This window comes from Chelonia mydas, chromosome 1 (genome assembly GCF_015237465.2).
Source record: "Chelonia mydas isolate rCheMyd1 chromosome 1, rCheMyd1.pri.v2, whole genome shotgun sequence".
Classification (NCBI taxonomy): Eukaryota; Metazoa; Chordata; order Testudines; family Cheloniidae; genus Chelonia; species Chelonia mydas.
Genome location: NC_057849.1, coordinates 39,439,120 through 39,466,365, shown reverse-complemented (window position 1 = coordinate 39,466,365; position 27,246 = coordinate 39,439,120). Strand labels below are relative to the sequence as shown.

The 27,246-nt window shown below is 46.2% G+C and overlaps 1 protein-coding gene across 6 annotated transcripts in view; it reads right to left on the bottom strand.

Annotated features, from left to right (window-relative positions):
* Positions 1-10,649: 10,649 nt before the first annotated feature.
* PARP4 (poly(ADP-ribose) polymerase family member 4) overlaps positions 10,650-27,246 on the bottom strand; it is a 114,336-nt gene continuing 97,739 nt past the window's right edge. For 5 of the 6 annotated variants that reach the window (XM_037890587.2, XM_043530233.1, XM_037890600.2 and 2 more), the window contains 3 exons: positions 15,742-15,844; positions 13,433-13,562; positions 10,650-11,777 (listed from right to left, as the gene is read on the bottom strand). In XM_037890587.2, coding sequence (XP_037746515.1) covers positions 11,603-11,777; positions 13,433-13,562; positions 15,742-15,844 — 408 coding nt within the window. In that variant the 3' untranslated portion in view covers positions 10,650-11,602. The remainder of the gene's footprint in view (positions 11,778-13,432; positions 13,563-15,741; positions 15,845-27,246) is intronic. The other variant, XR_006286120.1, reaches the window with a different exon arrangement.

The following is a 27,246-nucleotide window of genomic DNA, read 5'->3' as shown; positions in this document are numbered from 1 at the left end:
GAGCCGAAGCGCAACGTAGCCCCTCCGCGGGGTCAATCCCAGGAGCCGCTCGGCGTTTAGAGTGACAGGTCCAACTAGCCAATCGGTGGCGCCGCAGGGAAGTGCCAAGCGGAAGAAGAGGAGCAAAGGGGCGGGGCGGGGAGAAGTTCCCGCAGCGGGTGGGCAGGGCGGCGCTCGGGGGGCGCTGGTCTGATCCCGGCGTGGGGCCGGTGGCGGGGGCGTGGCGGCGGCCGCGGGCAGCCGCAGACCTGCCCCCGGCAAAGGGCGGGGCTGCTGTGGCGACTCTTTCCCCTCCTCTAGCGGGCCCCTCCCTGCCCTTCGGTGCCCGCCGCTTGCCGGGCCGAGCCGCGCGTCCCGGGCACAGCGCTGCCGCCCGCAGCCCCGGCAGGGGTCCCAGGGCCAGGAAGGGAGCACGGGGATGGTCTGGTCTGACCTCCTGTGTAACGCAGGCCGTAGGACTTCCCGTTGGAAATGGAGCGTATCTTTAAGGAAAAACACCTGCTCTTTATTTATAAATTGCCAGAGGTGGAGAGCCCTAGCCCTGTGTCGGTTGTGCCAATGGTTAATTACCCTCAGCGTTCAGAAGGTGCGATGCTTGGTCGCCGTCATCATCGGGGCAGATACCAAAGCAGAAACCGGACTGATCTCTGGCTAGGTTCTCTTTTGCCACAACCTGCAGGATACTGTCTGGAATGGCCCTTTCTCAGGGTTTCATTGGTCACTTGCCTCAGCAGCAGAGACGCTCTTGGCCATTTCAGCTACGAGGCGGATCAACCAGTTTGTTGCAGGCGGTCAGCTTCGGACCAGTGTGAACACCTTCAGGATGTGACCCTACTAGCCAAGGGGAGTGTGGTGTACTGATCTCAGAGGGCCTCTCCTTCAATGCCCTGCACAAGGTCCCATCGTTTTGACACAATTTTAATATCTTGACTATCAAGGGTTGAATTCACAGAGGTTCTGTGTCTATTACAGCCTCACCTACAAAGCCAGCTACTTGACTCGGTCTCCAGCGATTCATCTGTTTAACTCTCAGATTTCAGAGTAGCAGCTGTGTTAGTCTGTATCCGCAAAAAGAACAGGAGTACTTGTGGCACCCTTAGAGATGAACAAATTTGTTAGTACTCCTGTTCTTTTTGCTATTCAACTCTGGAATTCCTCAGTGCAATTTCCAGTGTGTTGGCAAAGATGAAAGCTGTCACATTAATTCAAGTGTACTCGCCACATTATACTCATAGTAATTGCTTTCTGCCCACACAGGGGCGTGCACAGAAATTCAACTTTGACCCCTTTTGGGGGGGCATGTTCAGCTCTTCCCTCCTGCCCCAGCTTTGGCAGGACTCGCTCTTCCCTCTCTCCTGCCCTGGGTCCAGGAAGAGCTCGCTCTCCTCCCTGCAGCCCCAGGCAGGAGGAGCTCCCTCTCTCTGCCACCGCGGCCTTAGGACTGGAGGAGTTCTGTGCCCCCGATGACTGGGAGGGGGCTGTTCTCCTACTTGCCCCCCCCCCCCCCCCGTGCATACCTCTGTGCCCACATTGATTATTAGTATTGTATTACAATAATGCCTAGAGATCCCAATCAGGATCAGAACCTTCTTATCTAGGATGCTGTACAATCCATCACCCATATCACCTGCAAAGGCTGGTGGGCACAGTATTATCACTTACTGTTCTAAACTACTGCATATTTTCATTATTGTGTTTCATGTTAGAAGTGGCTTCATTTCAGAGGTGGATAATGTGAACTCTCTATAGTTTCTATAGCATTGGCAATAAGAGTCTCACAATATTTACTGTGCTTCTTATAGCCCCAGGTCCTGAAGCTAAGAATCTCAATTTTCATTTATAAGACCCAGAAAACCTTATTAGCCTTCACGTTGCAGAGAATAGCCAGCAAATGTGAACCAAGTGTACCCTAAAGCTCAGAAATCACGTATGCTATGTCTACACTTAATACTCCTGGGGGAATTCTGTGCCAAAACATTAAAAATTCTGCACACAATTTTAAAAATTCTGTAAAATTCTGCATATTTTGTTTGTCAAAATAACACAATATAATCATGGCAGTTTCACTTATTTTTGTCTTTATTTCAAAATACTTGTCAGCAATTATGTCTGTAACAATACAGAGAACAAAAAAAGATTCAGGGAATGTTTTATTGACAAATATATTCCTTACTAGGCATATTAATACAGAACTTTGAGCAATAATTCATTTAAACTACAATACATAAATGTATTACCCATGCCCCTCACAAGCAGCACAAAGGCTTGGGGGAGTCAGGGTGGGAGAGGGAAGTAATTGCTGGGAAGGAGCCTGGGAGTGAACCTGGAGGGTTGCTGAGTGTGGGTGGAAGAAGTATGGAACAGTTTTTTGCTGGGGAAGAGGGGGATTGTTAGGGAGTTGGTGATCATCCCCCATGCAGTGCCTCTCCCATTCAGCCAAGCACATCTGCCCCATCCCCATGTGTCCTTGCACCCCCATGTCTCTTGAGCCAGGGATAGCTGCATGTGTCCCCATGTGGCCCTGTACCCCCACTTCCTCCCATTTCCATGTGGCATTGCACCCCCCACTCACCATGCAAACAGGCATATCTGTCCCTGTTTCCATGTGTCCCTGCAGCCACACTCAGCCACCTCTTTCCCCCCACCCCCATGTGGCCCTGCACCTCCACTGCCATTCAGTGCCTGGCTCAATGTCACCACACTAACTCCTGTTCTCCTGGCCCAGTCTGTCCTCCCCACTAGCCCTTTTGAACCCCAGTCTGTGTGACCCCGCCACCCCAGCAGCTCCTTGTGACCTGCCCTGTCCAACCCCCATATCCCATGCCTCCTCACCTGGTCCCATGGGCACGGCGCTGTGAGGAAGGCAACCTCTGCCCCTCCTTCTCCATGGCTGGCTAGCCAGTAATCTAGCTGCCCTCTCTTCTGGCACCACATCAGTCCCTGGTGAGTGAAAGGTATAATTGCAGCTTCCCTTTGCCTCCCCATCAGAAGCAATTATTCTGCGGGGGTGGGGGGGGGGATGGGGGACTGGGGGTGACATTAATTCTGCACTTGTGTGGTAGTGCAATATTCTCCCAGGAGTAATTAAAATGCTACAATGGCATAGCTTCAGTGGCACATACACTGCAGCAGTGCTTCAGTGTAGACTTACTACAGTGATGGGAGGGATTCTTCTGTTGCTGTAGATAATCCACATCCCCAAGAGGGGTAGCTAGTTAGAAGGAAGAATTCTTTCATCAACCCAGCCTGTCAAAACTAGAAGTTAGATTGTCTTAACTACATCAAACCCCTGAGAGACAAAGATATGCTGATATAACTTTTCAGTGTTGATCAGCCCTTAGTCAAATAAAAAGAACCCACATTTTATTATTTTTAGCTAACTCATGATTTTGGGTCTTGACTCATTATTATAGAATGCTTGGGGTGGGCATTACTGTTTATAAATCATTTGGAACCCCTACTGTAAGCTCTTTGTGGCAGGCACATTTTATTACTTTGATGTACAGTCCCATCAGATTTAGGATACTATATAAATAGTAATCCAGAATGAAAAATGGATCCTAAATGTAAAATCATTATCACAGTAAGATTTTGGCAGCCTACAGGTTACTTTTTAGCTTGTAAATACTGCACATTCAGTCAGCCAAAGGGGGTTGTATAAGAGTGGTACAAGATGCTTGGCTCATCTGGTGGGCAGAGTATGCTGTTTTAGTGTTCATAGGCCCTATGCACCCAAGAAGCTAGTGCCAAACTAATATGAGCTCTCCTAGACATGCAGCTATCCCTTGCTTTCAGTCTATCTATCTCCCTCTCATATATTTCCTTGTCCTTCCCATCTCCCCTTGTTTTGTTTTTTTTCTTCTCCATTGTTGGATCTCTCTGTCCATCCTCCCGTTCTTGATATAACATGGTTCTAGGCAGCCACCCTGCTTCTTCAGTGACAGTAGCTCTAGTGTGAACATGCTGTGATCCTTATCTGGTTTGCTCTACTGTTGCTGGTGGGTATCTCTAGGAGTGATGGTCTATACAACAGAGACATAAATGTGGTCCTTCACCAGTGATGGGGAGGGTCAGAAGTTTTTTTGGGGGGCGGTGGTAGAGAGAGGAATCCTCTCCCATCTGCAGCAAATGATCCCGCCTGAGTTGATGCTAGCCATAGCTCCTTTTCAGTGAACTAGCAGTGCTAAATTGACAAAGATCACATCAATTTCTTTGCTGTTACTCCTTGACAAGCACTGGGCAGCAGCAATGGCACAGACACTGCTTTTTCCACAGAGGGGTTTGAAAATACAGAGATTGCCTGTGTAAGGTTGGGAAGGAGGAATTTAACAAGCACTTCAGTTAATTTTTTTAAATGGAGTAGTATTTTACATCTGGAAATAATCAAGTGATGTTTAAAGACAATCCCAGCTCTGGTCAGATATCTTTGTTTTCTACAGAAGAGTCCAGGGGAAAATGGCAGAGATATCCTTTTCCTGTAGGGGCAAAAAACCCAAACCACTTGCTTGTTTGACTGACTTTACTGCTGCTGGGATTTTAATATATTCCAGCGTAGTTTCCTATGGAATGTCAGGCCGTGCCACGTCTGTCTAGTTGCGCTGTAGATGGACATGTGCAGGCTGCATCATGATCAGTGAAGTGGTTACATGTTGCTATTAATATAGTTAATGAAGATGAAGGAAGGAAAGTTTACCTTCTATTCATATTATTATTTCAGTCTGTACTGGTGCATCAGTTTACATTACGAAAGCTTCTTCACAAACCACAGACTTAGAAGCTTTTCTTGTTATACAAGCACGTACATGCTGCAGACTTTCTTGCTCTTAAGGCACCAGCATCCTAGTTTGTTTCCTTGTGAAGATAGCATGTGGCATAAATATGTTTTAAATTGCAGCAAAGCCTACCAATTTTTAATGTCCCACTTTTAAACCCATCCAAGAATGAAAAAATGGAGATGAGTTGATGGAAAATAGTATTGACTCTAACTAAAAACTATTTAACCTGCAAATTTCTTTCAGGCAGAGAGACTGGGATAATCAGCCAAATTCATCCCTACTTAACTTGATAGACTTCCTTTACATCAGAGACGAATTTGGCATAAATGTTTGTTCTTTCATTCAGTCTTTCAGATCAGGCCTTAGGACTAATGGTTGTGAATTATTCACTCTTCAGTAGCTGCAACTTTCAGTCAGGTTTCACAGTTAATGTACCTTTTTTCCTTCTTTCATCGGGTTATGAATTGTAAGTTTCGGACAATATGGGGTAAAATTCTGGCCTCATTAAAATCCATGGGAGTTTTGTCATTGACTAAAATGGAACCAGGAATAAACACATGGTCTTTTTCTTCTCCATTTTAACAAGTCTTTAACTCCTCTCCTTGGATTTTGGACTGCATGGGAGAGAGATGTTGTTGTAACTGATCTCTCAAGGTTATCATTCCAGGGTAGAAGTTGATCAATTTGATACCACTTGCAGATTACATATCAACATTTGTTAATTTTAAAATGCCTATTTAAATCATTTTAAAAATCTACAATCTACAAAATCTATGGAAGATTCAAGTCAGTGTTTTTTTTAACTTTCCACTCACAGTATGGATTCAGCTTGAACCTACTAATATATGCAAGAAAATTAGCAAAATAAATAAATAGCTCACTCATAATCAAATAGTAACATAAAATCTGGCAACAGTAATAAATTATAGCATTAATAGTATAGGGCTTGCTTCTAATTAAGTCAATGGGAGTGAGAGCTGGGCTTTGATGAGGTATAACTCTAAGCACATGCATGGTTTCATTGAAAGGATTACTCACATGCTTAAATTTAAGCAAGTATACATCTTTGCAGGACTGGGGCTTCAGATAAAATGGTTACCTACCTTTTGTAACTGTTGTTCTTCGAGATGTGTTGCTCATGTCCATTCCATCCTAGGTGTGTGCGCGCCCATGTGCAAAGCTGTCAGAGACTTTTGCTTTAGCAATATATCCCTAGGGCTGGCTGTGGCACCCCCTTGAGGGCTGCGCTCATGCGTCAGTATATCAGGCGCCACCGGCCCTACACCCTCTCAGTTCCTTTGTGCCGGCAACTCTGACAGAGGGGCAGGAGGGCGGGTAATGGAATGGACACGAGCAACACACTGTTGAAGAACAACAGTTATGAAAGGTAGGTAATCGTTTTTTCTTCTTTGAGCACTTGCTCATGTCGATTCCATTCTAGGTGACTCTCAAGCAGTATCCCTGGAGGTGGGCTCAGAGTTCACAGACGTGCAGCTTGTAACACCACTCTACCAAAACCAGCGTGTTCGAGTAGCCTGCTGGGGAAAGGGGAATAGCACCAACCCAGCCTGGACTCCCCCTATCAGGGCTGAGGGTTGGTGTTTTCTGATCAGGGTGCAGCCTGGACCTTCACAGGGCAGCTTGATGCAAAGTGTCCTGGTTCCCAGCACTGATTCTTCTCCATGTCAGAGAGGTGGGGTCAGACCTGATTGACTTGCATGCGTTTGAGCAACAGAGGAAGGACTGGTGATATGGGAGGCTGGAGCCGGAAGGGCTGGCGGGAGCCAGGAGGACTATCTTTTTCTCTCAGCGACATTTGGTCAGGCAGTCATCGATCTTGATGCATGGGTCGACTATAGCATTAAGGCTGGATGGGGATTCCACTTGTGCCAGTTCATCTATCATTGTTGAGGTCAAGTCAGAAATGATAACTCTGGGTGCCCTCATTCCACCTAGTGTCTACTACCAAAGTGTCAGAACTCTGCTGCATATTTAGCACTGGCTGGGGTCCCTGCAACAGGTGAAGCATAGCTTTGGCCATACACTCACAACCTGGATCAACAAAAATCATCATAACTCTAAAAATGTCCTCAAATTGTCTTAGAAGCAGGCTTGATTGTTCTAGGAGCAGAGACACCCAAGCTAGGGCCTCCCCCGGTAAGTAGGCTGATAATCAGTCAGGTAACTACTCGGGCTTGGTCACTGGGCTATGACTGATTGAAAAACCCACAAAATTTGTCATGATTGCTATTAAACTTGCCAGGCAGGAAGCTTGGGCTTGCAGGGAGCGGGGTTGGAGCTGAAGGTGGCATGGCTTGAGCTTGTAGGACCACATTCTGTACCTGCAGGGTGGCAGCCTGGGCCTGCAAGGTCTGTAGGGCTCCCACTATGTTCATCAGAGAGAAATTGGCCTTTCTAGAATTCATGTTTCATGTATTAGCTGTAGTTCTCTTAGAGTTTCTATTTGCGCTGCTCAGACTGTCAGTACCCAGGACATGGATGGTTCTTTCTAATTAGGGTGACCAGATATCCCAATAGGTAAAGGCACCTATTACCCCCCAACCCCGTCCCATTCTTTCACAGTTGCTATCTGGTCACCCTATTTCTAATGGTTAGAGCAGGAATTGGTAGCCAGGGCTAGGAGCCCAGCATGGGTGGCGGGTATAATAGACCGGGGGAAATTCTGCCTCCCCTGGTGCTGCCGTGGCCGCCGGTCCCCCAGTTGCAGGGTTTCGCAGCAAAGTTTTTGCTTTATCATGCCCCAGGCAGGTTCCAGGGTGGCTGAGGAGGCCCATACCGCCTGTGCAGCTGCCCTGGAATCTGCATGGGGCATATCAAAAGTGTCTTCTAACAGACGCTTTTCCCTGCTTGGTTGGGTCCAGGGAGGGGAGGCACGGCATGGCTTCGGCCAGCCCTGGGCTCCCCCAGGCAGGGTGGCTTGGGGCTTCGGCCAACTTGGGGCTCCTCCAGCCGTGTGTGTATGTGTGTGCTCCAGACTGCGGCTGGCCCGGGGCTCCTCCGGGCATGTGGAGGGAGGGACTCAGGCCTTCAGCCAGCCCGGGACTCCTGCGGCTGGGGGAGGCTCTCTGGGTGGGGGGTGTAGGGGGGTCTCAGGGCTCCTGCCGTGGGAAGGGCACAGGTGGAAGGGGCAGAGCTTGGGGCTAGTCTCCCCAGAGGAGGGCTCCACCCACCACCCATGGAGCCCAGTGTCAGAGCCTGAGTAAGGAATCAGAGCACAGGGTCAGAACTGGAGTCAGAGGCCAGATGCCAGGGCCGAGGGTCAGAGCCAGGTTACCTGGAGTAAGGCAAGGCAGGAGCAGGCCTGGAACAAGGCAGGAGCAGGACTGAAAACAAGCAAGTGCAGGAGCTATCACAGCCATGGTCAAATGCTTTGAGCAACTGATGTCGCTGCTGGGCTTAAGAGCTGGTGTGCTGACTCTTCCAACTCGGTAGCATAGCCAAGCGGCTCGCAACCTTTCCAGACTACTTTCAGGAGTCTGATTTGTCTTGCATACTCCCAAGTTTCTCCTCACTTAAAAATGACTTGCTTACAAAATCAGACATAAAAATACAAAAGTGTCACAGCACACTATTACTGAAAAATTGCTTTTCATTTTTACCATATAATTATAAAATAAATCAATTGAAATATAAATATTGTACTTGCATTTCAGTGCATATTATATAGAGCAGTATAAACAAGTCATTGTCTGTATGAAATTTTAGTTTGTACGGACTTCGCTAGTGCTTTTTATGTAGACTGTTGTAAAACTAGGCAAATATCTAGATGAGTTGATGTACCCTCCCCCGGAATATATGCCTGTGCGTGCCCGCAGGCATACATGTACCCCTGGTTGAGACCCACTGGCATAGCCAATCAGGCAGCCTACTACAGGCTAGCTGTGCTCATTAGGGGGCCCAGACACTGGCTCTGCTAATGCAATCCTTGGATCTCCAAACAGGAGAATCTCAAATAGGCAGAGAGAAGTTATTTTACCACTGTATTTCGCACTGGTGCAACTGCTGCTAGAATACTGTGCACAATTCAAGAAGGATGTTGATAAATTGAGAGGGTTCAGAGAAGAGCAAGGAGACTGATTAAAAGAGTAGAAAACATGTCTTATAGTGAGAGATCCCAGGAGCTCAATTTATTGAAGCTTAACAAAGAGAAGGTTAAGGAGTACTTGATCACTGTTTAAAATTACCTACATGGGGAACAAATATTTGTTAATGGGCTCTTCAGTCTAGCAGACATGGTATAACAAGATCCAGTGGCTGGACGTTGAAGCTAGACAAATTCAGACTGGAAATAACAGTGAGGGTAATTAACCATTGGAACAAATTACCATGGATCATGGTAATTCTCCATTACTGGCAATTTTAAAATCAAGATTGGATGATTTTCTAAAAGATATGCTCTGGGAATTAATTATTGGGGAAATTCTATGGCCTGTGTTATACAGAAGGGCAGACTAGATGATCATAATGGTCCCTTCTGGCTTTGGAATCAATGAATTTCTGTGAGAAATAATCCTTAATGGGACAATGTTAGCTTGAAATGTAATTTTTAAAGAAGAGTTAAAGGTAGTTTCAGTAACTAAAGCCTTATCTACACTACACGGTTTTGTCAGCAAAAGGCAGCTTTTGCTGACAAAACATTGGAGGTGTCCATACAATGCTACTTTTTGTGGCAAAATTCTCCTGTTTTGCTGACAAAATAAAACCACCTCAATGAGAGGCTTAGAGCTTTTTGCAGCAAAGTTAAAGCGACAAAGCATCAGTGTAGACGCCGCCATTCGTTATATCGCCGTAACTGGCCTCCCCCAATATTCCACAATGCCTGCTGGGACCATTCTGCTCCCTCTTTTGAACTCTGCTTCTCTGCAGGCATGCGCCCCTCCCCTTTCAAAGCTCCAGGAAGTTTTGACATTAATTTCCTCAGCGTGGAGAGCTCATATGCTGAGCATGCAGCTCCCAGCAGGAAAACAGCAACATGCTCTCCTGCCTGGACTACAGGGGAAGGGTGGATCATTGCTCTGTGGGCTGAGGGAAGTGGGAAAAGTCAGAGGAATCACAGAACCATTAATGTGGAATCCTGCGCTCCCTCGCACTAGGAACACAGTGGCAGGCAGAGAAGGCTGCTGCTGCGAGTGGGAGAGGTGGGGAGAGACTGGTATGCTGTACAGAACCAGGGAGGGAGGCGGGGCCTGATGTGTGTGTGGGGGGGGAGGGGGGTGTCTCCTTCCCCCTGCCTCAGGATTAGCTGGTTCTGGCTGCTGTCTGAACTTAAAAAGACAGCATGCCGACACCCTCACTCTCCCACAACACTCCCCCCACCCACTCTCTCTCATACTCCCCCAACACCACACACTCTGTCTCTTCCCACACACACACACTCTCCTCCCACCCCACTTCAGTTGAAAAGTGGCTGGCAATCTAGTAGGATGCCCATGGAACAATGGGATTGAGAAATGTGCATCATATGATGCTGTACTTGCCCCATGATGCACTGCAAACCCTTCCCAAAGCACCCTGTGGCCAGTTGCACAGTGAGATAGCTACCCACAGTGCACTGCTCTATATATCGATGCAAGAGCTGCTTGTGTGAATGCACTCTGCCAACACTAGGAGCATAGTGTAGACATGCAACAGCGGTTTAATTAAAGCAGTTGCTGTATGTTGACAAAACTCTGTGGTGTAGAAGAGGCCTAAATCGGCCCCAAGTTTCCCTGCCAATTTTTGTGGTTTTGCAATCACATTTCCTATTTTTCAAGAGTGTCTCTCTCTCTCTCCTTGTGTAAAAGACTCACACAAACAGGGGAATTTGACTATGCGCAAAATGCTGTTAAACAATCTGAAAAAGCCAGAAAAATATGCTTTTTTAAATGACTTTCAGAGATTAGTCATTAGGTGTTTATTGTAACAACTGTACAGTAGATAATAAGTTTTCAAACCAAAGTGAGATTTTTAGCATTATATTGTCTCTCTGAATAAGCAGATAACCATTTTCTGCATTTGCAGCATTTTCCACACGGTCTTAAAATGCAGTTCCATTTAAAACACATTGCAGTAGTCCAACCACAAGGTGCCAAAGACACAGGTAAAAGTAGCAATGTCTGTGTTGGAAAGAAAAGGTTGCTACCTGGACATCCAGAAGCAGTTAGGGATCTAATAATTCACAGATTGCTGACATGAGAGAGTAATATGCCCCTAATGATTATCACAGATACGCAGTTTCTTCTGGTTGCATTTCAATGAGAAACTCAACTGAATGAATTATCTAACTACCTAAGTGAAAACCTTGAAATGTAATAAAGAATGTTTATTTGCTTTTTATTATTCAGGTTCTTATACCTGTCAACATCAGTGTATTGAAGTATTTCCTTGCTGATGTAATTCCTTTATTATATTACAGTTTTTTTATATAGTGCTACTGGTCCAAAGAAGTGGATAAGATTTATAGAAGAAATCAAGTTTATATTAAACATATTATAAAAGCATTAGCACTGCAAAATGGTTAATTTCAATTAAAAATCATCTAACATGGAAGCTAGACATTGAGTTTTAAACAGTGAATTGCAGTATATGTTTACTCTTAGTAAAACACTATATTTAAATTTAAAATTACGCTGTCCTTATTGATGACAATATAAGAAAAGACCCCAAATTTCCATGTCCTTGGTTAATTTCCTGGATATTAAAACTACCCAATCCTTATACAGATATAAAATCAAATTATCTATTAATGCAGTGAACTCCTGTAATTTGTCTTATAATTGCAAAATGAGTAAAGTAAAGTAGTTAACTCTTATAGAAGTTTTCTGTGATTAAATACTTGGAGGAAAGTTGGTGCTGATTAACTCGATACCCAACAACTTCTTAGTGGCAGAGTCCCAATCCTTCCCAAGTTCAAGTCGATGGCAGATGGCTGGAAATTGTCTGTCAACTCTTCTTACCCATTCCACTGCTTTCTTTACTGAAGCAAAAGCCCAGTGAATAGCACTGTATATAGAAATAAAGTGTGATTATACTGAAATATGAGAACAGTGACTTGACCGAGCAGCTACTGCAGCTGTCTACAAACTAAGTACAATCAAATGCACCACAGCATACAAGAAAAAAATCTTGTCCTTGCCAACAAAGTCACTTGGTGGAGAAAATATCAACAATATTTCAACCCAATCATTAACAAAAGATCGCTTTATATATATATGATAATTTGAGGCAGAGATTTCAAGAAAAAACAGAGTCTAGCCTGAGCAGCTGTCATGGAGGAAGAGATGTAGGGTCAAATTCACAAATGTTTGGGCTTGTCTACATGGGGAAGTTAGTGTGGAATAAGCTAGGGAGTGATTTGAAAGTGCACTGTCTACTTCGCACAAACTCCCTGTGTGGACTCTCTTAATTCGCACTGAGTGCCTTTAGGCACTCTAGCTTAATACACTTCCAAAGTGTAAGAATGCAGAGTAGCTAATGTGCACTAGCTACTCCAGCGATCTCGGTGGCGTGAAATTAGTCCATAAAAAACATCTCATCAAGACAGTAATATCAGATTTGATTCTCAACTTTTGGGTTCTCAATGTGTTCACATCTATGCAGAGTTCCTCCCATTTTCCTTCTCTCCCTACTGTGTTTTAACCCAACATTACATTTTATTATGTACTGCATTCCTGATTGAGGTTACAGGACAAAACCAATTTAAGCATCTCTCTAGTCTATTTAGGTTTTTATACCATACTCAGCATGTAGTAGGTGTGTGCCTTCCAGTAGCGCATTAAGCAACATGACACATCTATCGTGTTATTTGTAACTTGTCACAGAAACGCTAGGTATATAGAGCCAGATAACATCTCCCACAGAAACACCAGAGGCAGAGAGACTGCAGAGGAAGATTTTGCAAGGTTTTCCTTGCTGCAAGTTCCTATAATTTTTTGGGGGTAGGTGGAAGGAGAAGGAAGGTGGGGTATAATCCCACACTACATGCAGCGGTTCAACTCCCAGAATTCACATACCATGAGGAATCTGCTGGAGGCCAGAGCCATCTGTATGGTATTCCTGTTCCTTCATGCTCTCCTAGATCTCTGCTGCTCTCCCTCTTCCCTTTGGTGGAGTGATGCTGACAGGTTCCCCAGCTGTCTGGTGTTCATTATACCCCACAGTAAAGGGGAGTTCCATGATGCAGAGATCGTCCATGCAAAACGTAATATAGCATGCAGCTGTATTACATTGCAGAGGGTTCTTGTGTGGGGAGCATCTGCATTTCCCAGGCCACTTGGAGGGTTAATGGACAGGGTGGGGACTGTGGTGTGGAGGATGTTGATATCAGGGGTAGATGATCTGTGCCATATATCTAAGAGCCTCATCGAGCCCTAAAATTAATTCTGTTCCCATTTACTATATAAATAAAGGTTTTTTGCTGATGCAGGACATTGTTTATGTATTTCTTAATTTTATAGACCGTATTTTCAAAACAAAGATTTTGTTGTAAGAAGCAATGCATCGACACTGTCAATTATACTTTTCATTCTTCGTCTACATCCATATGCTGTATTATATTAGTTACCAATACCCAATAACTATTCATTTTATACATGTTAAAATGTTCAGTTTACATTCATACATTAAATATTTAATGTATGCATGAATCTAAAGCACACCTTGAAGTGGGCGAATCATCCAGTTTCATTAGAGATTTGAAGGTTATCCCTTCCAATTGCTGTTTATAACGTATGAACTGCAGCACCAAAAGTGTAGCAATCAACTGCAATACTTCTCTTCCTTTAGGACCTAAAAAGGAGGGGGAAAGGTGTGATTCTTAGTATAATTGTTACTTGTCGACATAGAAAGTTAATATTTGATATTTTGTAGTACTTGCTGGCAAAGTAATAGTCATGCTCACAAAATCTGGTTATCCTAATGCTGTTTAATTTTGTTTCATCACCCAATATACACAGTAATCCATGCTTTTTTAAAAGCAGTTTCGGAGACATATAGTTCGCTCCTGGGTTGGAGTCAGAACCCAAGGGCTGGCAGTGTGCTGCTTGCTGGGTTTTTGTGGTCTGGGGTTGCTTCCATCATGTTCCACTTAGGTCTTTGTGCAAGCAGCAAGGGGAAACTTGTAGGATTTCTGATCTCTGATGAAGCACTGGAGCAGCAGCTTTGGTAAGACAGTGATTAAAGTGCATACCTCAACCCAATTTTTATTTTTGCCCAGTTTGCACTCCCCATGCACACTTTAAGCCTGTCCCCTAGTGATTCAGAGAAGACAAACTTTGTTCATGTTAATTTTCTGCCTGCCAACAGCACAGAGCAATAGCTGAAAAGAAATAAGGACATGTGTACATGAAAGATGTAAACAACATAATAGAAAAGGGTGGGAAGAAGCAGTACATCAGTGTAGTTTGGAATGTATGTGTGAGCTGGAAGATGACACAGAATGTACTATTATTTATTATTTGCACTACGTTAGCACCCAGGAGCCCCATCATGGACAGGATCCCATTGTGCTAGACACTCTACAGACAGAACAAAAAGATAATCCCTGTCCCAAAGAGCTTACAATCTAAACAAACAACACAAACACATGATGTGGAGGGAAGGGTATACACACAAGCAGAGTGAACAATATGATGGAAGCAAATGTCATGCTTCTTCAACACTTAGCCAGACAGTTGGCCATAGCAATTGTTCGCCATTTGGTCCGTTCCTGCCCAACCGCAAAGGCTTGACAGCCTGAGAATCCAACATTGGAACAGACTTGATGAACCCATGTCATAGGGGGTCTGCCTCTGGCCGCCTCCACCCCTCGGTTGGTGCAATTTTATCTCGGATGTTACAAGCCACCCGGAGAACAGCGTTCACTGGAATGTCTTGTGGCATCCTAGTGACATGTCTGAAAATCATCAGGCACTGCCTACAGGCAATGGCCCCAGTAGTCTGTAGACCTGAACAACCATAAACATCTGCGTTACAGATGAAGTCATTCCACTTTATGCCCAGTATATGACGTTGACATTTTGCGTGGAAAGCATCCAACTGGTCCCTGTTCACTTCTACCCTCAACCAATCTGCTGAGCAGACGATTGGCTATAGGCATCCAAATGTCATGATAGTTCCATTTTTATGAAGGGGAGAGGTAGCAGGTCAGCTAAATGGAAAGTGAAGGGAAGAGGGTGAGGGGAGAAGAGGGTAAAAGGGGCAACAAGTTTGGAGTAAAGCTAAGGTGAGGAAACTGAAGGAGAGGAGGGGAGTTTTGAAGCAAACAGTCATTCAGCACAGGGCAGAGAAAGTCTAGTCTACAGAAAGTTCTCCAAGATCCCTGCTTTGTATGCCTCTGTCACTAGTGGCTGGAGACAGTGGCTGGCTCCTCTTTGCTGCTTAATTCCAAGCCCACATGGAGGGAAGAGGGAGAAGGAGCAGCATTACCTGGGTCCTACTGCCCCCAGAATATAGGGGGGACTCCCCTGCATAGTTTTGGGTCCAGCAGGGTGCTGGGGGAGGGATAGCCTCAGCTGGGCCCCATTTTGCCTTCCTCCCCATTATGTAGAAGGGGCCCCACCCATCTGAGGATGAAAGTGGGAACATTTGAGTCTGATTTTTTTGCTAATACAATTAAACATTTCAGAGTTGCTTAATCTAGCATGTATCATAACCGGGACAAAAAGAACCTCCACGGATGCCCATAACGTGCTGCCTCCATAGGACAGGCACACAGCAGCCAGAACACACCTCTGAAAGGACGCTCTAGCAGAATCTTGAATTTTTAAAAATTAATTACTTCAGAACACTTCAAATTGATAGTGTCTATTTAAAATTCAGGGTGAGCCAATCTTAAGCCATTGTTAGTAATATGGAAAATATACATTAATATAAGCTCTACTGCACACATGTACATTTAAAAAAAACCAAAACATTAACTGTACTACTGTCCAGCTACTTTTAATGAATGAGAAAACAACTGATTTACCTAGGGACCAAATGCCTTTTTTTGCAAGGAAAATATTGGTTAAATAATCCACATCAAGATCCAAGATAACCCCAAGTTCTGGGCTGAGATTCCAAAAACCATCCTGTGAAATAAACCAAACAAAAAAAACAGACAAAAGTCTTCCTAAAACATTCAAGACATTGCAAAAATCACATTAGAAATATCAAAGTACAGCTAGGAAAGTAATTACAATAAAATGTTCAAATGACTTATGCAAAAAATATAATGAACTTTAGTGAATTAGTCAGTGATCCTCAAACTTTAAGATCTAAAATTCAAAAACATGATGTATCGACATTAACTAGTGTAGCTAAAATGGATTCTTATTGTGAGGCTATACCTTAACCAATCCACATACTACCTGGCCGCAGCCGGCATACTAACAGTGACATATGTACCACAGTTGGAGAACCTCTGGAATAAATTATCTGACCAGTCCTACATCAATGGAGTACTAAAAACAAGCCAATAAGATGAATGCAAACCATTAGCTTCTTTCCATTATTTATCCCACATACAGTAATGTGTGTTATTTGCAATGATATGTGTGGGTTAGAATAATGAGTGGGGTATGCTGAGTGGGAAGTGAACCTCTGTGGGATAGGGAGGTTGAGACAGGGGATCAGAAAGCACAAGAGGTGGGAACATTGAGTTTCAGAGGCAGGGCCAGCTCTACCATTTTTGCCGCCCCAAGCAGTGAAAAAACCTGCCGCCACTGAATTGCCGCCGCAGACAGCAAGAGAGAGAGACGCTGCTGCCGAATTGCCGCCGTGGCCGGCGGAACGGAGAAGCTGCTGCCCAGTAGCCGCCGTGGCGGAAACTCTGCCGCCCCTTTCTGACTGCTGCCCCAGTCACCTGCTTGGAACGCTGGTACCGGGAGCCGGCCCTGTTCAGAGGGAAGTGGGGCAGCAGTGGCGGCACCAGCAGCAAGTTCTTTGTTTTCAGATACTCAGTTAGATACAAACCAAACAATAAAATATTAACTTGCGAGAAGTTTTAAAATAAATAATTTGAAAATTACCCTAAAAATAACGCTCAAAGTAGAGTACTTCCCCAACTGAATTCAGCAGAAAAGGATCCGCTCCACTGAGAAAACAGCCTCCATGAAATTAGTAAATGTGCTATTTGCACTGTAAAATACAATGTGAAGTTTATTAAATCCCATTCCATTTTATTTGACACGAGATTGGAAATGCTGATAAGTAGGAAAAAGACACACACTAGACCGTTTGCTACTCTCAAAACAGGTGGAACACAAAGCTTTGAACTTTCACATTCAAATCAAAATGTGTCCCAGTTGATAAGTATAATGATCTTGAAATCAAATCTGATTTTGCATAATTTTAAAAATATTGATTCTCTAATGTTAAATATTCAATAGGCTAAATGTTTAGCCTAGCCTGAACTGGAACTGCATTTTTGTTCTTGCAGCTTTACAAGAACAAAAAACTGCAAGTGCAATTTTGTGCCCACAGTTACTTGCGGACACAATTAAGGTAATTTAGATGACTAAATATCTGATTTAAAGGCATAATCAGGTAAACACAAAGTAACATTAAAATGGAGGCAAGGTGTTGGAAAATCTGTCCCATTAAACTTAATTACAATAGTAAATTACACTGTACTAGAAACGTTTTTTCTTTAATGAATGCTCAAGTTTGGCAATCCTGCAGGAATTATATAATGTTGCAACTCACTAGATTTGACCCCAAAGTGAAGAACAACTGCTATAGACAATACAGCTGAAGGCTGTTACAATGACCAGAGGAGACAGGCAACAGGAGAAGCAAATGAGAGTGAGTTTAAAGAGGGAACATGAAGCCAGATATACCCAATAAACATTCTCTAAACTTAGGCCAATAAACACTGCTCCCCTCTCCCTGCACCCAAAAAACCCTATAAGTGTAAAAATAATGCAGCCAGACGTCCAACATCAAAGTGGGGGCTATCCAGTTTATTGCACTGAATGTAGCATGTACGATTACCTGCCTTGGGGGCAGGTGGCATGTGTGTGCATTCAGTGCAAGCAGCTCACGGCCCTCAGATACCAAGTACAGGCTTTTGAGACCAGAGTGAATGAACTAGATGAGATAAGAGAAACAGATGTACGTAGAGGAGATTTTCCAGGACACAGTAAAACAGTCCCTCTCCCAGTATAACAGCCTCTGTGCTGCTGAGGAGGTTGAAAGACTTGGGGAAGGAAAACGTCAAACTGGAGTAGAGGGAAATAATCCCATAGTTGGGACCCTCCTTTCAGATGATGTCATGGTATCCTCTTGCACTTAGGATACCTGTCCAGTGGAGGGGACCCCAGTTATTAGGAAGAGACAGTGTGACAGAATGTATCCGTGTCCACACAATTGTAATTTTTTTTTGTACAAAGCATGTCTTGTAAGGTATCATTTGAAAATTCATAATTTGCTAGTAAATACTATCCTGATAAAATATGTGTGGCAACACTGTATGTTAAGTTATAAAATTTCCCTGTATGATGTTATTAACATATGTTCCAAACCACAGCCCTACCCAAGCAGAAGTTGGCAAACAGGTCTACCTCAAACAAAGGAATGTGTGCTTAATTTGAGTTTAAGCTGCAAACAGAGTTATCAAGCACGAAGGGAAATAAAGAAAGCTGAAACCGGTGAGGAAAAAGCAGCAGGAAACATCTTTCCCCATAGACTTTTTGTCTCTTGGTATCCAGCTGGAAATGTTTTTTAAGTGGGGAACTGAAACTATAAAAAAAAAAAAAGGGACACACCCCATGACACCTCCTCTCCCTGCCCATCGCACTAACGGCACCTGAAGCGACAAAGAAAGCATTCATTGGACTCTGGGAAAAGAGGTCCTGACTTAAGAAGTCTGGTCAGTAAGACTGCTGAAAGCATGTGGTGAGAAAACTTTGCTTTGAATGTAACTAAGGCCTGGGCTACACTGTGGGAGAGGGGTGTTCGAACTAAGATACGCAACTTCAGCCACGCTATTCGCGTAGCTGAAGTCAAAGTATCTTAGTTCGACTTACCTGGCTGTCCTCACGGCGGCAAGCTGACCGCGGCGGCTCCCCCCATCGACCCCGCTTACTCCTCCTGCTGAGGTGGAGTACAGGTGTCGATTCGGGGATCGATCACTACCCGTCCACAAATTTCCAGCACAAATCCAGGTTTTCTCACCCCCCCCCCTCCAAAAACCACACACACAAACTCACTCTCCTGCTGGTAATAGCTTATCTTGATTTTCATACACATTGTAAGGAGAGTGGTCACTTTGGATAAGCTATTACCAGCAGGAGAGTGAGTTGTGTGTGTGGTTTTTGGAGGGGGGGGGTGAGAAAACCTGGATTTGTGCTGGAAATGGCCCATCTTGATTATCATACACATTGTAAAGAGAGTGGTCACTTTGGACGGGCTATTACCAGCAGGAGAGTGAGTTTGTGTGGGGGGGGGGGTGGACGGTGAGAAAACCTGGATTTGTGCTGGAAATGGCCCAACTTGATTATCATACACATTGTAAGGAGAGTGATCACTTTAGATAAGCTATTACCAGCAGGAGAGTGGGGTGGGAGGAGGTATTGTTTCATGGTCTCTGTGTATATAATGTCTTCTGCAGTTTCCACAGTATGCATCCGATGAAGTGAGCTGTAGCTCATGAAAGCTTATGCTCAAATAAATTGGTTAGTCTCTAAGGTGCCACAAGTACTCCTTTTCTTTTTGCGACTACAGACTAACACGGCTGTTACTCTGAAACAGACTTTATATAACTTCTGTTGTCCAGGAGAGGGCTGGGCAGTAAAGGACATACATTTCTGGGGGGAAATCTAAGACTGGGGGTATGTTGGGGTCACGCTGCAGTATAACCGAGGCTGGTGAGAACTGGAGTGTAACCCAAATCTGGTTGGCAGGCTGCAGTTACACACAAATACTCAGGGTATGGCTTGCACGCTGGAAGGCTGTTTGTGAGCAAGCCAGGTGGGAACTCCTTCAGCATGGCATCATAAGGCACCCAAGATTGCAGGGCAAGGGTGGCACAGCTACTCTTTAGTCTAGAGCAGTGGTCTCCAACCTTTTTATGCACAAGATCACTTTTTGAATTTAAATGGCAACCCAGGATCTATCCTGCTCCTTCCCTGAGGCTCCAGCCCTTCCCCAAAGCCCCATCCGGCTCACTCCATCTCCCCCTCTCTCCGCTGCTCGCTCACTTTCACTGGGCTGGGGCAGGGGGTTAGGGTTCGGGAGGGGGTGCGGGCTCTGGGCTGGAGCCAAGGGGTTTGCGGTGTGGAAGGGGGCTCCAGGCTGAGCCTGGAGCAGGGGATTGGGGTGCAGGAGGGAGTGAGGGGTACAAGCTCTGGGAGAGAGTTTGCGTGCAGGAGGGGGCTCCTGACTGGGGCAGAGTGTTGGGGTGCAGGAGGGGGTATGGCCTGCTGGCTCTGAGACAGGGCTCAGGGCTGGGGCCGAGGCTTGGGGTGGGTTCGGAGGGGGTTCGGTTGCAGGAGGCGGTATGGGGTGCTGGCTCCAGGAGAAGGGTTGGGCTGTGGGCTCCCACCGGGTGGCACTTACCTCAGGTGGCTCCCGGTCGGCGGCGCAGCGGGGCTAAGGCAGGCTCCCTCCCTGCCCTGGCCCCATGCTGCTCCCAGAAAGGGCCAATGCGCCCCTGCGGCCCCTGGGGTGGGGGCACGTGGGTACGCATACTGCCCGTCTGCAGACACTGCCACCGCAGCTCCCATTGGCTACCGTTCCACATTCCTGGTCAATGGGAGCTGCAGGGGCAGTGCCTGCAAATAGGGGCAGTGTGCAGAGACCCGTGCCCACCTTCCCCTTCCCCGGGCTGTGGGGGTGTGCTGGCCACTTCCGGGAGCGGCATGGGGCCGGGGCAGGCAGAGAGCCTGCCTTAGCGGCAGCCCCGCTACACCACCAGACTTTTAGCGCCTAGAGATCGTGATCGACTGGGAGAGTCTCCAGGATCGACCAGTCAATTGCAATGAGGAAATTACTCACTTTGTGCAGTAACGATGGTTCTTCGAGATGTCTGTCCCTAAGGGTACTCCACTGTAGGTGTATGTGTGCCCCTGCGCCTCTAATTGGAGATTTTTGGTAGCAGTGTCAGTTGAGCCCACATATGTGCTCTCCCTCCCTCGTGGTCTGCCTCGAGGCTATCTAGCGCTGCGCGGGCGAAGTCCCCTCACTTCTCTTTCCACTGCAGAGCCCTATAGAGAACTCCAAAGTATTGGGGAGGAGGGCTATTGTGGAGCACTCACAGGGACAGACATCTCGAAGAACCATCATTACTGCACAAAGTGAGAAACTTCCTCTTCTTCTTCGAGTAGTATCCCTATGGGTGCTCCACTATAGGTGACTCCCGAGCAGTACCCATCACTGGAGTCTGGGACTTCGAAGTGGAGTCTGTCACTACAGAGAGTACTGTGGAGTCAAAGATGGCGTTGGGGGCCAAATCTTAAGTGATTGCATAATGTTCTGCAAAAGTATGGACAGAGGCCCAAGTCATTGCTCTACAGATTACTGCGATAGGGATATCTTTAAGTAATGTGACTGAGGTAGAAATTGACCTTGTGGAGTGCGCATGGACTCTGGATGGAAGCAGATTCCGCCCTTGATAACAGTGATTAATGCAACCAGAGACCCATTTGGATAGTCTTTGAGCCAATCTCACAGAGCTTTTGGATCTTTCTGTGGACAAAAGGAAGAATTTAGGGGATTTCCTAAAGTCCTTAGTTCTGTCCAAGCACAATGCTAATGTCCTTCTAACATGCAGCATATGCAGAATTGTCTTCCTGTTATCACAATGCGGTTTTGGGAAAAAACAGGGAGATGAATCTGTTGATTCTCCCTACTTTCTCTGCACTTTCCATATGAAACTTGGGATATGGCCTTAGGGTTACTTTGTCTTTAAAAAAGGCCGTGAATGGTGGGTATGCCATCAGGACCGCTTTTTCTCCTATGTGCCTAGCTGAGGTAATGGCAATTGGAAATGCTGTTTTCATGGACAGATGTAAGAGAGAGCAAGTTGCCATGGACTCAAAGGGAGGTCTAGTCAAAGCCCTGAGAACTAGATTAAGATCCCAGGCTGATGCAGGAAGAGATTCCCAATGCCCTTAAGGAATCTACGCATCAGCGGGTGAGCAAACACCAAGAATCTGTCTACCTGGCAGTGGAAAGCCATTTTCACTGAGAGATGTACCTTAAGGGAGCTGTGAGAGAGTGCTGACCTCTTGAGGTCTAAAATGTAGTGTCAAATCAGAGGGAGGGAAGATGAGGTTGGGTCTATGTGTTTAGAATGACAACAAACTTGGAATCGTTTCCATTTTGTAGGTAAGTATGTGGGGTGGTCAACTTTTGGCTGTGTAGCAACATGTCTTTCAGCTCATCAGAGCATTCTGCCTCTAAGCCTTGGAACTAAGAAGGAGCCAAGCTTGGAGGCGGAGAATCCGCAGGCTGGGGTGAAGAATCAGCCCATTGTTTTGAGAGAGAAGGTGAGGTATGGGCCAAAGAGGAACAGGAGGGCATATTGCCATCTGTGTCAGGTAAGGGAACCAGACTTGTCATGGCGAGGAGGGGCAATCAGGATAACTCTTGCTTTGTCTCACTGAATGTTTAACAGGATCTTGGATAGAAGAGGAAACTGATGAGGGTGTCTTCCAGTGAATGTTTTCCCAGGCCAGCCCTGGAGCAGTAATGAGCACCTTTTTTGTTCTGGGAAGTAGCAAAGAGATCCATAGTCAGAGTTCCCCAAAGGGCGAATATATCTTGAAGCACCTCTGAGTTCAGTACCCACTCATGGTCGTGACAAAAATTCTGACTGAGACAGTTGGCTGTCATGTTCTGTATCCCTGGTAGATAGACAGCTGAGATGAGCACATTGTGATGGGTGCATCAATTACAAAGTTTGAGTGCTTCCTTGCAGAGGGAGAGAGATCTGGCACACCCTTGGCGATTTACGTAAAACATACAGGTCATGTTAAGTCCATCATGCCTTTCATGTGGGTGTTCTTGATGAAAGGCAGGAAGTGTGCACAGGCATTCCTAACAGCCCTTAGCTCCCAAAGAGTGATATGGACGTCTGTGGACGGCCATTTGCCCTAAACCTTGTGGTTGTGTAGGTGAGCTCCCCAGCCTATTAGGGAAGCATTCGTCCCAGGGTGGTGAGTCTGTGTAGTGGGAGGAATGCTCTCGCTTGTACTGTATCAAGGTTGATGCTGATAAACTCCAGTTGCTGTACCGGGGTTAGTGCACTGCTACAATGAAGAGAACCTTGGAGAATACCCTGGGTGGAGCAGTCTGTACTGATAATGGTCTTGCACCAAAGGTAAACTGTAGAAAATCTCCTGTACGATGGTTGTATTGAGATATGGAAGTACACATCTTGTAGGTCGAGGGCTGGAAATAAATCTCCTTGCTCTAGAGCTGGAATAATGGCTGCTAGTGTGACCACCTTGAATGTCTGCACCTTCCCATATTTGTTTAATGCCCTTAGATCTAAAATGGGCCTCCAACCTCCCTTCGCCTTGTGGATCAGAAAATGAGAGTAAATCCCCTTGCTCCTGAGTTGAACCGGAACTGGTTCAATGGTCCCTAGGCATAACAAATTATATATTTCCAGATGAAGTAGGTTCTAATGAGAAGGGTCCCTGAAGGGGGACGGGGAAGGAGGGTTGGAATGGGGAGGGAGACGAATTGAATGGTGTAACTCTTCGAAATAATCTCCAGGATCCATCTGTCAGAGGGGATATTCTCACAACTGCTGTGAAATAGGGCCAGGTGACTTCTGAAGGTGACAAGCGTGTAGGTGGCAGCTGATGTTGAAAGGTATAATTGTTCAGGCCCTTGACCAACCCGTCAAAAGCGCTTAGAAGAGGCGGTTTCAGAGGTCGTGGACTGCTTCTGCTTTTGAGCTCTGGTTCTCTTACACCAGGGCTAGTAACAGCACTGAGATGGTGGATATTGAGGAGATTGTGATCTATGTTGTGGCTGAGAGGTATATCTTCTCTTCTGTCCCACAGTGTAGTTTCCTAGGGAGTGTAATGTGGTCTGGGAATCCTTCAGGATGTGGAGAGAAGAATCTGTCTTCTCTGCGAAGAGTTTGGGCCCTTCAAACAGGAAGTCTTCTGCAGCTCTTTGGGAAATCCAGAAAAGTGTAGCCAAGAAGCCTGCCTCAGTACCACTGTCATGGAGACTGGGCGGGCTGCTGTATCAGCTGCATCCAGTGCTGTCTCTAGCACCAGTCTGGCTATTAACTGACCCTGTCTAAGAATGGTGTGAAAATGCTCCTTTTTTGTCTCCAGTAAATGCTCCAGAAACGCATTGAGTTTCCCATAATTAATAAAATTTTATTTGACCATGACAGTTTGGTAATTCATGACTCTAAATGGTAATGTCGCCGACAAACATGCCATCCTGCTAAGCCCGAGTGTATGGGGTCGACTTGGCATTATGTTGCTTGCTTTGTGCATTAACCACCCCCACTATGATGGAGTTGGGTTGCAGATGTTGAAACAGGAAGTTTGCCTCTTTGGGAGGGATGTAGTATTTTTTTTTAATTAATTTTTGGCTCTGTTGCTGGTTGGTGTGATGGAGGCTGATGTCTGCTGGATGACTTTGGTAGGATCTAGAATTAACTGGGAAGGCAACTCTGCATGAGGAAGAGGTATGCAGAATATCCACCAACTTGTGATGGGTATCTGCCATCTCATGTAGGGGACTCTGCAGCTCATCTGCCACCCTCTTGGTAAGATACAGAAAGTTCTTAAAATCATCACCTAGTGATGGCGGGGGAGGCATTGCAGCCTCATCTGGTGGAGCTGAGGAGAAGTTTTCTGGAGAGGGTAACTTCACCTTCGAGTCTTTCTTCCTGTTCTGAAAAAGCTTCCTCTTCCCCTGGCTGAGGGACTCTGGACAGCCAGGCTGTAGCAGACCATCTGGTGGACTCTCTCTGAGAGACACTGGACAGCCGCAATGTGTGTGTATGTTGCCCAAGGATTGCAATATGGCCATGGGGGCGGGGTGGTGGGGAGGAGGGCAGGCATGGGCGGTGAGGTTACTCCAGGGGGCCCGTATCACAATTGTGAGTTGGCTCGATGGAATTGGGGAGGGCCCTTGTATTGTGATGGTGGGCCACAATGAGAGGCCAGGGAAATGACCTCCTCCTGGGCACTGTCAGACTCGTCACTGGGTAAGCGCGGCACTAACTGGGAGATTGGTGGTACACAACCCGGTGCTAAGAGCGATTCCAGGTGCCGGGATGTGCTTGGTACCGGGGCCCTGGTACCGAGTAATGGGGATTGCAGTTCTTCCCGAACCATCAGGTCTCCAGGGTAACAGAGCTCATGCAGTACCCTGGGCTCACTGGGTACTGCGGAGAAGTGTCCATGGTACTTTGTCGGTACCGATGGTTGAGAAGGTGCAGAGCACTCCATAAATGAGAGTTTTGTTGTGCCCGGTACAGAAAGGTTTGTTGGTGCCACTCTTTTAGAGATGGTACAGTAATTGTCTTTCCCTGGGTACCAGGGAAACAGGTCTCCAGGGTACCAGAGCTCATGTGGTACCATGGGCTCACTCTGTGGTATGTTGTCAGCACTGATGGTTGGGAAGGTGCAGAGCACTCCATAGGGTAGGAGTTTTGTCATACCTAGTACCACAGGTTTTCTCTGTGTCGCTCTTTTAGAGACGGTACAGTAATTGTCTGTCTCCTTAGGGGGCGGTACCCTTGCCTTAGAGCCTGACTGCCAGAGCCCCTGGCTATTCTGGTGCTGCAGAGCAGAGCTCATAGTGAAGGCCCCCTTCTTGGTACCGTGCTTCAGAGTTGCTGGTGCAGTTGGTACTGAGGTGACTGCATTGGGGAGTCCCTCTGGCTGACCAACAACTCAGAGCCCCTTTTTATGAGCCTTTACAGGGGGTCTGCTGTATTTTTTCATGACTCTATCCCCTTTGAAGTTAGGCCTGGTCTACAGTACATGGTTATTTCGGAATTAGCCGAGTTAATTTGAAATAAAATGGATTCCGTCCACACAACCAAACCGGTGTTTTTGATTTAAAGGGCTCTTTAATCCGATTTCTGTACTCCACCTTGGCAAGTGGAGTAGCGCTAAAATCGAGATCGCAGTTCTGGGTTACAGGTACTGTGGACGCAATTCAACGATATTGGCTTCAGGGAGATATCCCAGAATGCTCCCTTGTGACCGCTCTGGACAACAATCTCAACTCTGATGCACTAGCCAGGTAGGCAGTAAAAGCTCAGGGAACTTTTTAATTTAATTTCCTGTTTGGTCACCATCAGCACAGGTGACCATCAGCACAGTCCACCATCACAGGTGACCATACAGAGTCCACCATCACAAGAGACCATGCAGTCCCGGATTCGCAGAAGAGCTCCAGCATGGTCTGAATGGGAGGTACTGGATCTCATCGCATGTTGGGGATACGAATCTGTTATGGCAGAACTATGTTCCAAAAAAAGAAACGCAAATACGTACGCTAAAGTCTCCAGGGCCATGACGGAAAGAGGCTACTCCAGGGACACAGAGCAATGTCGTACAAAAATCAAGGCGCTCAGGCAAGCACACCAAAAAGCCAGGGAGGTGAACAGGCACTCTGGGTCACAGCCCCATACATGTCGCTTCTATCGTGAGCTGCATGCTATTATGGGGGGTGATGCCACCACTACCCCGCCACTGTCCATGGACACCTGCAAGGGGGGAGTTGCACAGAGCGAGGAGGATGAGTTATTGGAGGAGGAGGAGGAGGATGACAGTGCACAGGTGGCAAGTGGGGAATCCGTTTCCCAACCCTAGCCAGGAATTATTCTTAACGCTGGACCCAATAGCCTCCCCCGACTCCCAAGGTGGGCTCCCAGACCATGACCCTGGAGAAGGCACTTCTGGTAAGTGAGAGCCTGATTGGAGCCACGCGGTGAGGGGTGGGGGAAAACCCAGCCACCCGGGGCTGTTCGCGTTTAGTTTAAATGGCTCATCCCTGCTCATGGCCTCATCGGAGCCACGCAGTGGGTGAGGGTGTGTGTTGTGTGAAGCAATAATCCCAGAAAGCCCACAGGCCCTCCTTTTATATGGCAAACCCACCAGGAATTACTTGCTATGGGAAAGGGGGCCCGGCAGTTTGAAAGCATTGAAATGAATTTGGAAGAAGCAGAACACTGTGTGCCCCTAGGGCTTAACATGGCTGCCTGCAAGCTGAATTCTGTTGCCTGGCCATGTGTGATGGCTTACTCACACCAAAGTGGCAGGCACTTCAGTGTAAGAGGCAAAATGTGACCTTGTACAGAAAGAACATGTGCTGTGTACTATGAATTGCTTGTTTCACTGGGAAAGAGTGTCCCCTTTGTTCTCTAAAATGATCTTTTAAAATACTACCCTCCCTTTTTCTCCTCCCGCAGGTGCAAATATTTCAACGCGGCCCCTATCTACTCCGTCCCAGAGGCTGGTCCAGATTAGAAGGTGGAAAAAACAAACTCGGGACGACATGT